The 13,750-nt window shown below is 53.4% G+C and overlaps 1 protein-coding gene across 2 annotated transcripts in view; it reads right to left on the minus strand.

The window, feature by feature from the left end:
• The window catches only part of KSR1 (kinase suppressor of ras 1), a 152,683-nt gene that overhangs the window by 11,113 nt on the left and 127,820 nt on the right, over positions 1-13,750 (minus strand). For both annotated transcript variants that reach the window (XM_069482254.1, XM_069482252.1), the window contains exons 11-17: positions 11,315-11,356; positions 8,923-8,977; positions 8,038-8,086; positions 6,801-7,180; positions 4,204-4,300; positions 1,251-1,384; positions 452-583 (exon numbers count right to left, since the gene is read on the minus strand). In XM_069482254.1, coding sequence (XP_069338355.1) covers positions 452-583; positions 1,251-1,384; positions 4,204-4,300; positions 6,801-7,180; positions 8,038-8,086; positions 8,923-8,977; positions 11,315-11,356 — 889 coding nt within the window. The remainder of the gene's footprint in view (positions 1-451; positions 584-1,250; positions 1,385-4,203; positions 4,301-6,800; positions 7,181-8,037; positions 8,087-8,922; positions 8,978-11,314; positions 11,357-13,750) is intronic.

The raw sequence follows: 13,750 nt of genomic DNA on the forward strand, positions 1-13,750 counted from the left end.
TATTGTTGAAACTAATTTCACCTGTTTTTCTTTTAGATGGCTACTAGAAAACTGTAAATTCTGTATCTGACTCACATTTTATTCCTACTGGTCGGCACCCAGCTCTTCGTGGGGTACCAGAGCCTGGTGGGCAGGACACCCAGCTCCCCCGGAGTGGGCGGGACAGTTCCCGGCCAGCCACTGTTATGCATTTAACACAATCACCTAATTTATTAACAGTTCTCGTGAAACAGCCCTGCCGGGAGGTGCCCCCCCCCCCATCTCACAGGTGGAGACGCTGAAGGCCAAGGTCACGCATCCCACAGGCAGCAGAGCCAAGACTTGAAAGCTGGTTTGTTTTCCCTCCGAAGCCTGGCTTTGGATACCTCAGAGCACACCCGCCCCGACCCCGATGGCCACCAGGGCCCTCTCTTTGCCACACCTGGCCTCGGAGCATGAGGGGCCTGCTCACCCGAAGGCGTAGACGTCGGCGGCTTTGGAGAACGGCAGCTGATCCTCGTCCTTCCCGGGGGTCATCTCGCGCACGATCTCCGGGGCCAGGTAGCACAGCCAGTCGTGCGACAGCTTCAGCTGGTTCTCCCGCCTGGGGGCCAAGAAGCCAGGACAAGGACACGGGCCTTTCAGCAGGCAGCAAAGAGGCCTTCCTGGCACACGTCTGCCCCAGGGCCAGCAGCGCACGCACAACTCGGAGAAAGGACCTGGACCCAGCACGGTGATCCTGTACTTGCAAAGGCACCGGTGTTCTTGGAGAATGTTACAAAAGAGTCATGACCAGGTTTTTCTAGGGAAGCAGGCCAAGGACAGGGAGCTGCACTGGAAGGAGCGGAATCTCTATGCTAGGAGGGGGAACATCGCCAACCAGAAATCCACACCCACCTGTGGCTTGCAAACCTGCCTGGCGCGGGCTCTGCAGCCTGGGGGACATTCTCCTTTCCACGGTTCCCCTGGAGGCCTGGGGAGGAGCCTTCCAGATTTGGGGAACTAAAACTTGACCCTCTTCCTCATCATGGGGATGTGAATCCTGGTTCCTTGCCCAAGTCCGTGAACAGCCAGGGCAAATGTGAGTGAGGGGACCCAGCCTCCACGGGGGTCAGCCTGAGAATCTAAATGTGACCCAAACCTGATTCTGGCCCAGAACAACAATGGCAGGACCAAAGCAACCCAGCGACTGACAGCCGGAGTGCCCAGACCGCAAGCCCACCCATCACTCCCCAGCTCCCCCATCCCACTAGACACCAACGCCGACTCACCGTCCTTCTCGGACCACGCCCGAGATCCCAAACAGCCCGAAGTCTGTGATGACCACTTTGCCATTGTCATAGAAGACGTTCTTAGATTTGAGATCTTTGTGCACAATGCCCTTGGCGTGAAGATAGCCCATGCCCTGGAAGAGAGTGAGCCTCACGTCAGCGGGGAGTTAAAGTGACTGAGCTTCCACCCTGGGCCAGGAACTGGGCTGGACGCTTTACCCAAAGCCCCTCATTTGATCTTCACAATTCTATGCAATATATTGTCCCCATTTGACAGATGAAAAAACTAAGGCTCAGAGAGGGAAAGTCACTTGCCTCAAGCCACAGAGCAGTTAAGATCTGCAGCTGAGATCTGACCCCAGGCCCGTCTACATAGAACTTGGATACGGTGTGCGGTGTGGACGCGGCAAGGGAGAGGTGGATATAAACAGCAGTGATACCGCCTGAGTTAAGTCACTAAGGGCCCAAAAGAGCTGGGGTCTCTATCAGGATTTGCACAGCGGGTCTCTGCCCTCAGGCAGGGAAAGGGCTCTCCCAGGGGACACAGAGCCAGTCCCAGAAAGGTCTCCAAGTTTGGGAAGTCCCAGTATCTGCACTGTGGCAGAAGGAGCCCTGGACTAAGACAGAAATCTGGGGTTTGAGCTCCATCTCAGCTCAGATTCTAAGTCAGTGTGGCCTTGGACACATCACTCAACGGCTGAGCCTCAGTTTCCTCACCTGTCAAGGGAAAAGGGCAGCGGTGGGTGATTTCTAACCAACACTCTATTTGGGCCGAACACCAACTGGTCAGGTGCATGGAACGTGGGTGACCTGACACAGGCATGGTCCATCCAAGGTCAAAGCTGTCTTCAAACACCAAGCCCAGGCCTCCCGTGGGCCCTGATGCCCTTGGGACCAGGAGCAAGATGCCACAGCTGGAATGGCCGTCCCGCCAGCTCAGGAAGAAGCAAACGTCAATCCACCTTCCAATCCCCACACTGCGGGGTGCTTCACGCGTCACAGAGACACCTCCCCGCTACAAAGGTATCTTGGGGCGAGGGGTGGGAAGGTGACATCTAGGGAAAACCAGCTACATTTAGGAAATAGATTGAGCTGTGAGGCGGAACCAGACAGAACTCAGCCCCAGCCAGAAAGCATCAGAGAAGAACTTGAAGTAGATGCTCTTTCAGAAGAGGGAGGGCGCAGGGTCCGCTGAGAGCTGCCATTCTGCGACGGGGACACGGAGCTCAGGAAAGGGCAACTTGCTCCTTCCCAAAACTCCAGCCTGAATGCAAGACGACCCTTTTAAAAATATCTGCCCATCTCCCAAACCAAACCAAGGCACATGCCTTCCCCAGTAGCCAAAGCCAAAGACTCCAAGAGGACAAGTCACTGGACCTCTCTGAGTCTTACCTGTAAGGTAAGTGTCGCAGCCTCAAAAGGCCTGTTGAAATAGACAAGACGTAAAGTGCTGGGTCTGGAACACAAATTCTCCTCCCTTCCCAGAATTTCACAGTGTTTCCCCAGCAGCCCCAGAGCTGCTGATCCTCTAACCAAAGGTCAGGCCGCCTCTGTTTATTTTGACTCTGAAAGCATCAGAGCTAAGAACACGAAGGAAGTGGCTCAGAAGTTCCCAGCAGAAAGGGGAAAGGGATGGTTTTTCAGTAGGACAAGAACCAAACAGGCCAGCAGAGAGGCAGTTCCCAGCTCTGCGGCTCCAAAACCTTTTAGTAACTTTTGTCCTCTGCCCTGGTAGCTTCCAGAAGTCTCCTGCACCCTAACTCAGCCGGTCGGCAGCCAGACACAGAGTCCCCGAGTGCTGACGGTAAGGAGAGGGAAGAGCAGGCGGGAGGGCGGCAGAGTGGGCGAGACAGTGGGGAGCAGAGCCAGAGGGTTTGGGGGGAGACGAAGTTGGTGTGACACTCTGCAGCCCCGCCAATCTCTCTGAAATCACACAGACTACAGGTGAAGGCAAAAATGTGACATTTTGGTTTTGGTCTTCATTAGTTTAATTCATCAATTTAGCCACGTGGAAATGTCACGCAGAAATCTTGGTTTATCTAAAGACATCATTGTGATTTTTATTCTTTCCTTTCGAAAGACAGACACACACACACAATGGACAGAATGAGGAAGGGAGGGAGGGAGAGAGAGCAGACAGGCGGGAGGAAACAAAAGAGAGAAGAAAAAAGGGGGGAAGCTTGGTGGGGGCTGCTAAGTGGAAGCTTTTCAATTCAATTAATAAAAAAAGAAAAAGGAACCGCTACCACCAGCATTCTGGTTTTCCCTTGGCCTGTTTGTTGCTAAATAAAGCAACAAATGAACTTTTCTTTCACTCTTATTTACTTACTTTGAAACATGATAAAAGAACAAAAAAAGCTGCCCTAGTTGAGCCCGAGGGCCTGTCCTCTTGAAACTTGGATTTGGCTTTGGTCTTTAAAAGTTTAATTCCTTAGTTTAGCCACATGGAAAAAAACTTCAAGGCAGAACCCGTAGGTCCTTCTGTGCCCTGGGAGGAAAATTGAGCCCCTCTGCCCTCTCATCCTCAGTCCTAGCAGGCCCTCGCCGAGTGCCCGGCCCTGTGCCAAACCCTCTCCGTGGATTACTCCATTTATCCCTGTGCCGATCCAATGAGGGAGGTTACCCCCATTTTATAGAGGAGGAAGCTGAAGCTCAGAGAGGCTAAACAACCTGCCCAAGGTCACAGAGCTGGTGGACCAGGATTCAAACTGCCTTTAAAGCCTGCTGAATTCCTCCCCAACCAATTCCGTTCCATCAGGGCTAATGGAGTGGACAGCTCCTGGCTCCAAGTGGACGAGACAGGGACAGAGGGAAGGGGGAGGGCTCCCACCCTTGAGAAGCCCAAGCAAGAGGAAGAGACAAAGTGGCCTCTGACTTGGCCACAGAGCGGGGGAACGACCAAGGCTCTGGCACCAGCAGAAACCCACCCTCCCGCAGCCGGACACTCCCTTACCTTGATAATCTCCTGAGCGATCTGTCGCGTCTTGTTGATGTCCAGAGACGTCTTGGGGTCCCTCACAAACGAGTGCAACGTCCGCCCCTTGCAGAAGCTGTCGAGGGTGGCAGGGTCAGAGGTCTAGGGCCAGTGCAGCTGCCCCCACCCCTCGTGGAGCCCGTGGGGAGAACCGTGACTGCCCACCCCCGAGGACTCTCTGCGCCCCCCTAGACTGCGAGCCAAAGAATCCTCTCTCTTGACCAAGCCTGACGCCCACTTCCGCCGGGGCGTCGCCTGCCGTGTGCACAAACGCCCACAATGACAGGCACCTACACACACACCCTGTTCCCTGAGGCCCAGTGCCCGCCCTGCCCTGCAACCGGAGACCCAGCTCATCAGAGCTCCAGCAATTCGGAGCAGCCGTCCTCGATGGGTTCAAGGCACAATCGCCACCACTAAGATCCCGACGGGGAAGAACTTGGCCTTTCAGGGCTGAGCCCAGACACCGTCGAGGGCTTCTACTATGATAAATGAGTGTTCAAGGGGGGAGGGAGGGAGACGGACGTCAGGGGTGTCGGAGTGATTACTGGGAAAGGAGCTTGCGTTCTGGGGTCTCTGCCTGCATCGACTCCTAAAACCCAGTGAGGAAGGACTCAGCTGTGTGGCTCAATCCCCTGCTCCGCGGACAGGCTGCCTTACTCCACCCTAGGAAGGGACTATTTTTAAGAAAAAGATTCCTGGAGCCTCAGAGACTCAGAGAACCAGGCGAGGGGTATGGAATGTTGGTGATGGCTTCCTCATCTGGGTTCCATTGCTCCTCAGCATATTCTAAAAACACATTAAGATTTTTTAAAATTAATGAATATTTTGCTGTTTTTATCGTCTTTGACAGACTCAAATCTCTCACGGAACTGAGTGGATGAGTTAGAGAGAGATGGGAAGGTGGCTGGACGGGCAGGTGACGCCGGGGACGGCTGAGCGGAGCAACCACACAAGGCTCCCTAAGGCATCGCGGTGCTGTGCTTTGGGCTGGAATCGTGTCCCCTTGGTGTGGTGACCCTGGTGACGTCACACTGCTCAGGAGTTCTGGTGGGTGGTTACTCATGTCTCAGATACATAAGGAAAATGGAAATTAATTTTTACTTGGTTGGCACAGTTTGAACAGAAAAAAGTTTTGTTTTGTTCTGTTTTTTTTTAAAGCACAGAGTTCAGCTACAAGAACATCATCAGAATACTAATGTGAGTTCTTTTGGCTGATGGCATTAATGCGATTTTTAGTTTCTTCTTGAAACTTCTATGTATATTCCAACATTTCTCTAATGACCTCATATTGCTTTTCCTGATTTTAAAAGCAAACAACAATTTCTTAAGTGCCCTGGGCAAAAATGTTTTAGTTCCACAACCCCCAGGTGCTCTGGGGAAATGGACATTCCTATATGTGGATGGAGAAAGTAAACTGGTGAGCATTTCTGGAGTAGAAACGGGCAATAGAAATGCAAATGTTACATATGCAGGCTCTGACCTAGCCCCACAAATATACTCGCTGAAGCCCATCAAGACGAACCAATGAGGATGCTCATTATGACAGTGTCCAGCACAACAGGGCTGCTTAAATTACGAGATGACCAGTGGCAGAACCAAGGGCCCACGTGTGTGACTCTTCCCAGTTCTGCTTGACTCTCAGTGACATCATGTTGTTATCTTGAAACTGACCACGGAATTGACAGATGCTACAAATTAGGGCTTCCCTCCTCCCTGCCCCAGAGCTGGCTGTTAAACGTTACCAGCACACCACTGGGTTCACCTGTGATGGGAATACCTGCAGGTGCTGAGAATAAAGCGGACCCCAGATCTACAATCAAGTGGAGAAAGCAACGCATAAACCAGCATAATCTCTCCTGTGTATTTTTACAAAAGAATATATAAGTAGTTTAAAAACACGTGAGCACATGCAAACTTCTTCATATCAATGGAAGGAAGGTTAAGGAACAGCTTACAGTCCCCAGCTTTGGGAAGGAACCCCAGCTGGCAGGGAGGGAGGGGACTGGATTTTGCTTTGTACCTTTTATGGGACATTTGAATTTTCTCTAACTGTAGAAAGATATCATATTTATTTTCCAATGTCAGTGGGGCTATGTGAGTGGGGAAGTTACACCCATTCTTGGTTCTCCTCTTTTTTTTTTTTTTTTTTTTTTTGAGACAGAGTCTCACTCTGTTGCCCGGGCTAGAGTGAGTGCCGTGGCGTCAGCCTAGCTCACTGCAACCTCAGACTCCTGAGCTCAAGCGATCCTCCTGTCTCAGCCTCCCGAGTAGCTGGGACTACAGGCATGCACCACCATGCCCGGCTAATTTTTTTTCTATATATATTTTTAGCTGTCCATATAATTTCTTTCTATTTTTTTAGTAGAGATGGGGTCTCGCTCTTGCTCAGGCTGGTCTCGAACTTCTGAGCTCAAACGATCCGCCCACCTCGGCCTCCCAGAGTGCTAGGATTACAGGCGTGAGCCACCGCGCCCGGCCTTGGTTCTCCTCTTTGTGCCTCTCTGTATGAAACTTCCGCACCCTCCAAGACACCCACCCAGACGAGAGGGCTCCCGGGGAGGGGGCGGGGTTACCTGGTGATGATGGCCAGGTGGGGAGGGTTCATGCAGGCGCCCATGAAGAGCACCACGTTCTCGTGCCGCGTCTGCCGGTAGTTCATCACCTCCTTCTTGAACAGCTTCAGGTGGTCCTGGTTGTGGCCGTCCATCTCCAGCAGGCGGATGGCCACCTCGCCGTGCCAGCGGCCGCGGTGCACCCGGCCCCAGCGGCCCTGCCCGATGGGCTCGCCCAGCTCCACCTGCTCGAAGGGGATGTCCCACTCCTGCAGGTACACGCTGGTCTGGCTGGCCTTGCGGGAGATGGGGCCCCGCCAGGGCCGGCGGGAGCTCGGCAGGTCGTCCACCTCGTCCTCGTCGTCTTCCGCCTCGGACTTGCTGGCCTCCGGCTCCTCGGCCTGAAGGGCAGGCAGGAAAGAACAGGGAAGGGCAGCAGATCTGGGCTCAGCCGGCTTCTCTTGCCCTCTGTGGAGCCCCCCACATAGTACAGGGGTTCAGAGCACACAGAGTAAGGGAGGAAAGACGCATGGGGTCGGGAGACCCGGGTTTAGTCGCAGTTCTGCTCAGCTTGCGGGGCACAGTGGGCGGATCATTTATTAGCATCACTGGACCTCAATGTCCTCATCCACAACATGTGGCAGTCGGCCCAGGGCATCCCTGAGGTCCCTCATCCTGCTAACACTCCGAGATCTGTCTGTGAGCAACATCTGATTATTCAGGGAAGAGCATTAACATCCCTGGCAAGGAAGAATTTAACTACATTCATCTTTCGGGTACTTTTTCGTTTAAACACAGAGTTTCTGACTCTCCCGTGGGCCGGAATAAATCAGTCTGGGAACATTCTCTAAGCCACCCTGCACTGCAGGGATCCAGGCTCAGTCGACACTTTTGTTCAAAGGTCAAGACAGTGGTTCCTAAGTCCGGCTACAGTCAGAATCACCTGGGGAGTCCTGACAACACACAGACGCCCGACTGCATCCCGGCCTGGCTGGACAGTGTCCCAGGCCAGGGCCCAGGCATCGGGGCTGGGAGTGAGGACCACGAGAAGTAGGAACTTCAGCCTCAAAAACAGAAGGAGAAGGAAGCTCGTTTTGTTGCAGCCTTATCGTTCTTCCCTGGTGCAGTGGGCACCTGGGACAGCCCTGGCCGGGGCCCGGCACCCACTCACGGCCCAGAGGCCTATGTGCTCTGAGACGGGGGGACAAGAGGACAGAGCAGGGCTGTCTATGGACTCATGTGTCGGACTCTCACTTACCTCCACTTCACGAACCTCTAACACGTCTGTTTTTGGCTGGTCGTCGAGCCTAAGAGTGAAACAGGGTTTGTCAAGGAGACCCCTCGGGCAGGCTATTCTGCTCGCAGCGGGCAGGGGACTCGAGTGAGGGCTGAGACAAAAGGCCACCAGGCTGGATCCTTACTCTGACCCACACCTGGCTGGGAAAGGCTACGTGGATGCTGAGGAAACAGGCAGAAGGCGAGGACCAGGCCCACCCCTGCCCTGGCTCAGCCTTCTCCAAGATAATTGTGGGGGCGGGGGAGGGGGGGGATCAGGGGTGGTCAGGAGCCACCAAGGCCCCTTTCAGATTTGACACTGCAGTACAGGGGTTCAGGGCACACGCATAGGACTTGGAACCCAACAGTCTGCGTTTGAGAGCTGGCTCTGTCGCTTCCTAGCTGTGTGACCTTATGTAATTTCTTAACCTCTCTGGGCCAGCTGTCCACTAAGGATGACACCTACTTTAATACCCACCTCACCAGGCTGAGGACTAAGTGAGGGAACGTGAGTCAAGTGCTCAGCACGGCCTGACACGGAGAAAGGACTCAACAAACGGGAGCTATTTCTAGTAGGTTTCTCCAACTCTGCGTGGGTCCCCCCTCCCAGTCACAAGACTGGTCTGGCTTCACACGCAGCCCACGCAATGCTGGCCGCGCTGGCAGGAGGTGAATAAAACCCTCCGGCCGGTTCACGGGCCCAGTGGGTGAATCAGCCCAAGGAGTTCTCCGTCCGGCCGGTCCAGGCACGTGGCAAAGCCCAGCGCAGGAAGGTCAGAGGGTTAAAGGTGGGGGGGTGGTCAGGAATGTGGGTCCAGCCGTAACAAGTCCCATGGGAGAGAAGGGGGCGCAGCACAGGGACGCCTACCGGGTGCTGTCGGCGGCATCAGGGAGCGGGGCTGCCTGCGCAAAGGCCGAGATGTCTGCGGGAAACAGAACAAACACAAAGCCTGAGACCACCCTTCCAGTCCCCACGGACGCCGTGCTTGAACCCCGGCATCCCCGGCAGTCGGCCCTCCCCGGGGGGGCTGCCACGTGGTCTCCAGACACTTCCTCGAGGACCAACTGCGCTCCCCCCGGAAGCTCACCGGACTCAGCCTCCACAGGGCTTGCTCTCGCCCCCCAGCTCTGGCCCGGGAAGGGGCTCCGGGTGGGAGAGGAGGGGGGACTTCTCATTCCCGAGGCCAAACTGCCCCACACTAGCAAGTGGCACAAGCAAACCGGGCTATCACTAACTGGACGGGCAGCCAGAGCGCCTTCTGCTTGGAGGCAGGGGCTGGGGGCAACACCCGTGCAAGTAATGAGACTCCTTCACTGAGGCCAGCAGAGGCCAAGGGCAGGACTGGCAGGTGGCTTGTTAGCGACACCTGGTGCAGCTGCCAGGCATTTCCAGAGCAGAGCACCCCGCCCCCAACCCGGCTTCCGGACGTGGTCACTGGTGGAGCAGCTCTCAGGGCAGAGGAAGACGTTCACGGTCCACACATCGGGGGCCCAGGAATGGGCAGCTGGGCTGACCCCTGAGCCAGGGACTTTCCCAGGTTTAACACTGAAAGTCCCCTGTCCAGGGACACCAGAACAGAGGGCACCGCAGCGTGGAACCAAAGTGCCACAGAGAAACTGGGGGCCTCAGGGCTGGCGTGGGCCCCTCACTCCCCGCCTTTTCTGCACAGAGAGATTGAAGTGGCGGTGGCCTCCCTCTCGGTAGCCTCTCTCCTGCCTCTGTGGACACAGACTCCCGCTCAGCCATCAGGCCTCTAGGCTGCTCCCAAAGGTCACCTGAACCACAGGTGTTAACCCCTCTGGGACCTCACAGGGAGAACCTGACACAGGCCCATCCTTCTTATCAGGGAAACGTGCACATGTGCCCAATACCCTGCGTGCCATTTCTGGGGGACCCGGGACGTCAGAAGCCTCTGCTAGGGCCTCCCCCAGACACCGCTGTGTCCACAGACGGCCAGGGGCGGCCTGGTGCTTTTGCTCAGCCATGCTGCTCGTGTGTTCAAGAGAAACACAGGCCTGGGGCGTGGGGGGATTGGAGGGAGTTGGAGGTCTGGGGAGAAACAGTACCCCAAGGTAGGAAGGCAAAATGTCTCCAAAGCCTCACACTTTTGTTTAAAAGAATGTATTGTGCATTCTCCCCCAAAATGTCTTTGTTTGTTTTAATAGAAATAGATTTCCTTTCCTTCCCCTCAACATATCTTCAGGGTAAAATGGACCCTTCTGGAAGAAGAGCCATGTTTTCCCAATGTTTGGGGGTGCTCCGCTGAATGCATCCTAGAGCTAGTAACCAGGGAGGCAGTTGGAGGGGAACCGCAGCAAAACCGGGTGTGAAAGCGCAGAGGCAGCTCAGCTGTTCGCAGGAAGCCCCCGTGGGGCGGCCCTGGCCCCTGACTGCCCGAGCAGCGCCACACACAGGTGCTGTAAGGACCCACACGTGCTCCCAGTCAATCTCCTAGTGCAGCTGGGCTGGGGGAACAGAAAATCCTGGAATAACCAAAATACTGTGACTTCAAGACAGTCCTGTTTAATCCAAGAAAAAACCAAGCAGCTAGTGTCTTTGTTGAAACACCACCATGCTTGACACCTTCATCCAGAGAAAAAAAGCACTGATCTTGTAAACTCCTTAGGGGCAGAAATATGGTCAAAGGCAAAGGCTGGCACATAGTAGGTGTGCAAAACAATTTTTCTGAAAGAGAATCAATGGACTGGACTGTATTATCGAATTGAAAGTTTTTTCCTTTCAACTTTCTTCAGTAGGAGGCACTTCCAGTGATGGCCAGCAGATGGCACTGTGTTGTAAAGCATTGGACAAATGAAGCCTGCTGACCTTCCCAAATTGGTTTCCACTCAGAAGTAAAACAAGGTAGTAGTTTACTGTCATTGTGCAGGGGAGGATATGGTGACAGATGATCATAAGGCACCTGCAAAAATTCCTCTCCTCCATTCTGCAAAACCAGGTTCTAGTCCTGCTTCTGCCACCTCCGGGCTGTGTGACCTTGAAAAAGTTGCCTGAGGTCTCTGTGCAAAAGGCTGGACAGGATGGATTCCAGGGTCCCTCTCAGCAAGGACTGCTCATGTAAGGAGCCCACCTCCAGGACACTTGCCCTGTCCCCTTCTGATCCTCAATGGACAGTCAGCTCTCAAAACAGTGGAGGGAGACTCAAATACCTCCAAAGATGCCCAGGGAGAGGGCAGCCAGGTGGGCTGGACAGAAGGGGTTGCAGCAAGGGGCAGTTAGTGGAACCATGCAAAGGACTCACCTGGAAAGATAAACTGCTGTCTATGATGAATGAAGGAGGCAGCTTTAAACAGAAGAGGAGGTGAGTCACACACACAGAACGGCAAACTCAGCCAGGGAGGAGGGAAGGCAGGCATCAGCTCGGGAGACACAGACTTGTTATTGGGCTGGGACAGCCCTGCCCCAGGTGGGCCTGGCAGGGGCAGGCTGAGCCATGCAGGAAGGACGAAAGAGCTGGGAGGAAATGGGCCCCGGCAGGAACCACCGGGAGTAAAGAGGCTTGGACTGGAGGCCTGGGGGTTCCGAGACCCAGTCTCAGTGGCCAGGCCAGTGCTGTGCTCTGTGACATGCACTTGAGCCCAGGAGGGCAAAATACAGTGTGGGAGAAAACAGTGATTGTGACAAAGTTTAACAGTGTTGTGTGCAGAAGACCGCCCCCCCCACCTTCACCCCCAGAGTGTCACCCCCAACACAATTTTTTTTTTTCCTCTCTTAAGAGGAACTGAAAGGAACACACTGGGCTTCTGGAATCTGACACAGCATGTTCTAACCTCAATTCTACCACTTACTAGGCTCTGGGACCTTGGCAAGTTAGTCACCTCTCTGGTTGTCCCACTGTAAAACACAGCTACACACACAGCCGTGCGCCACACAATGACGTTTCAGTCAATGACAGGCCACATGTATGATGGTGGTCCCGTAAGATTATAATGGACCAGAAAAATTCCTATCACCTAGTGACACTGTAACCATTGCCATGCAGTATTACCCATGTCCTTGTGATGATGCCAGTGTAAACGATCCTACTACATAGCCAGTCATATAAAGTACAGCACATACAATTATGTGCAGAACATAACACCTAGCGATAATAGATGACTATGTTAGTGGTTTATGTATTTACTATACTTTTTAGCATTAGAGTCCTCTCCTTCCATTTATAATAATTAAAAGTTAACTGTAAAACAGCCTCAGGCAGGTCCTCCAGGAGGTGTTCCAGAAGGAGGCACTGTTGTCACAGGGGATGACAGCTCCATGCATGTTATTGCCCCTGAAGACCTTCCAGTGGGACAAGATGTGGGGGTGGAAGACAGTGATATTGACGACCCTGACCCTAGTCTAATGTGTGCATCTGTATCTTAATTTTTAACAAAAAAGATTAAAAATTTTAAAAATAAAAAAAACTTATAGAAAAAGGATATAAAGAAAAAATATTTTTGTACAGCTGTAAAATGTGTTTGTTTTATGCTGTTATGACAAAAGACTCAAAGTTAAAAAAAAATTAAAAAATTTATCAAGTAAAAAGGTTACAAAAAGCTAAGGTTAATTTATTATTGAAGAAAAAAATTTCTAAAAATAAATTTAGTGCTAGGCGTACAGTGTTTGTGGAGTCTACAGCAGTGCACAGTAATGCTCCAGGCCTTCACACTCCCCACCACTCACTGACTCGGAGCAGGTTCCGGGCCTGTAAGCTGCGTGGTAAGCTCCCTGGATAGTTGTACCATTTTTAATCTTTTATACAGTATTTTTACTGTACCTCTTCTATGTTTAGACACACAAACGCCAGTGTGTTACACTTGCCTGCAATATTCAGGACAGTCACATGCCGTGCAGGTTTGTAGCAATAGGCTGTACCATGAGCCTAGGTGTGGAGTAGGCTCGGCCATCTCTATGTTCATGTAAGTATACATGTCCCACATGAAGAAACTGCCTCACAGTGCATTTCTCCAAAGGTGTCCCCCCCTCAGGAAGTGCTGCGTGACCGTAACCTTTTCCCAGGTTCACCCCTGAAGACCAAGAGCAGTGCTCCCGCAAGGCACAGAGCAGTGGACAGGAGGAGTCCTTCCCCAGACTGGCCACCGGGCAGCCCAGCCCTGAGGGCTTGGCCCAGTTGGCACTGCCACGGCCGGAGAGATACGATCTGGGAGACAGGGAGGCCTCTGTGTAGGGGACAATGAGGGCCCAGTCCAGGGACATCAGGGAAAGCAGAGAGGGTCTGGCTGATATCACAAAAAGGACCTTTTCTGCGGCTGCTGTTTTTCAAACAGGCCCTTCCTTGTAGAAAAACCCAAAGTAGGAGGTTTAACAAAGGCAGTTGCAGAGCGTAATAAAGACAGAGCAGAATGGGAGAGCAGGTTAATCAAATGGGTCATCGCTCACCTGCGGGGAGGGGAGGGCTGTGCTCAGGACAGGCGTTAATGTCAGAGGAGACCCAGCCACGTGCATATTGAGGTGAAGGGACAGGCACAAGAGAAAAAAAGATTCCTACAAAACCTTGGTGTCTCGCCACCCACAAAAGCAGGCCTCAGAACCCTGGTGAGATGGGCCCCGAGACCCGGCTGCCTGCTGGCTCTGTGTGGCCCCAGCTGGGGCTCCCCTGGCACGGGAAGAGCCACACCTTTGTCCTCCAGGGCCTGGAGCCCCAGGGGCCAGTGACAGGGGCCTGACCTGGACTCCA

The sequence above is a fragment of the Eulemur rufifrons genome, chromosome 9 (assembly GCF_041146395.1).
Source record: "Eulemur rufifrons isolate Redbay chromosome 9, OSU_ERuf_1, whole genome shotgun sequence".
Classification (NCBI taxonomy): Eukaryota; Metazoa; Chordata; class Mammalia; order Primates; family Lemuridae; genus Eulemur; species Eulemur rufifrons.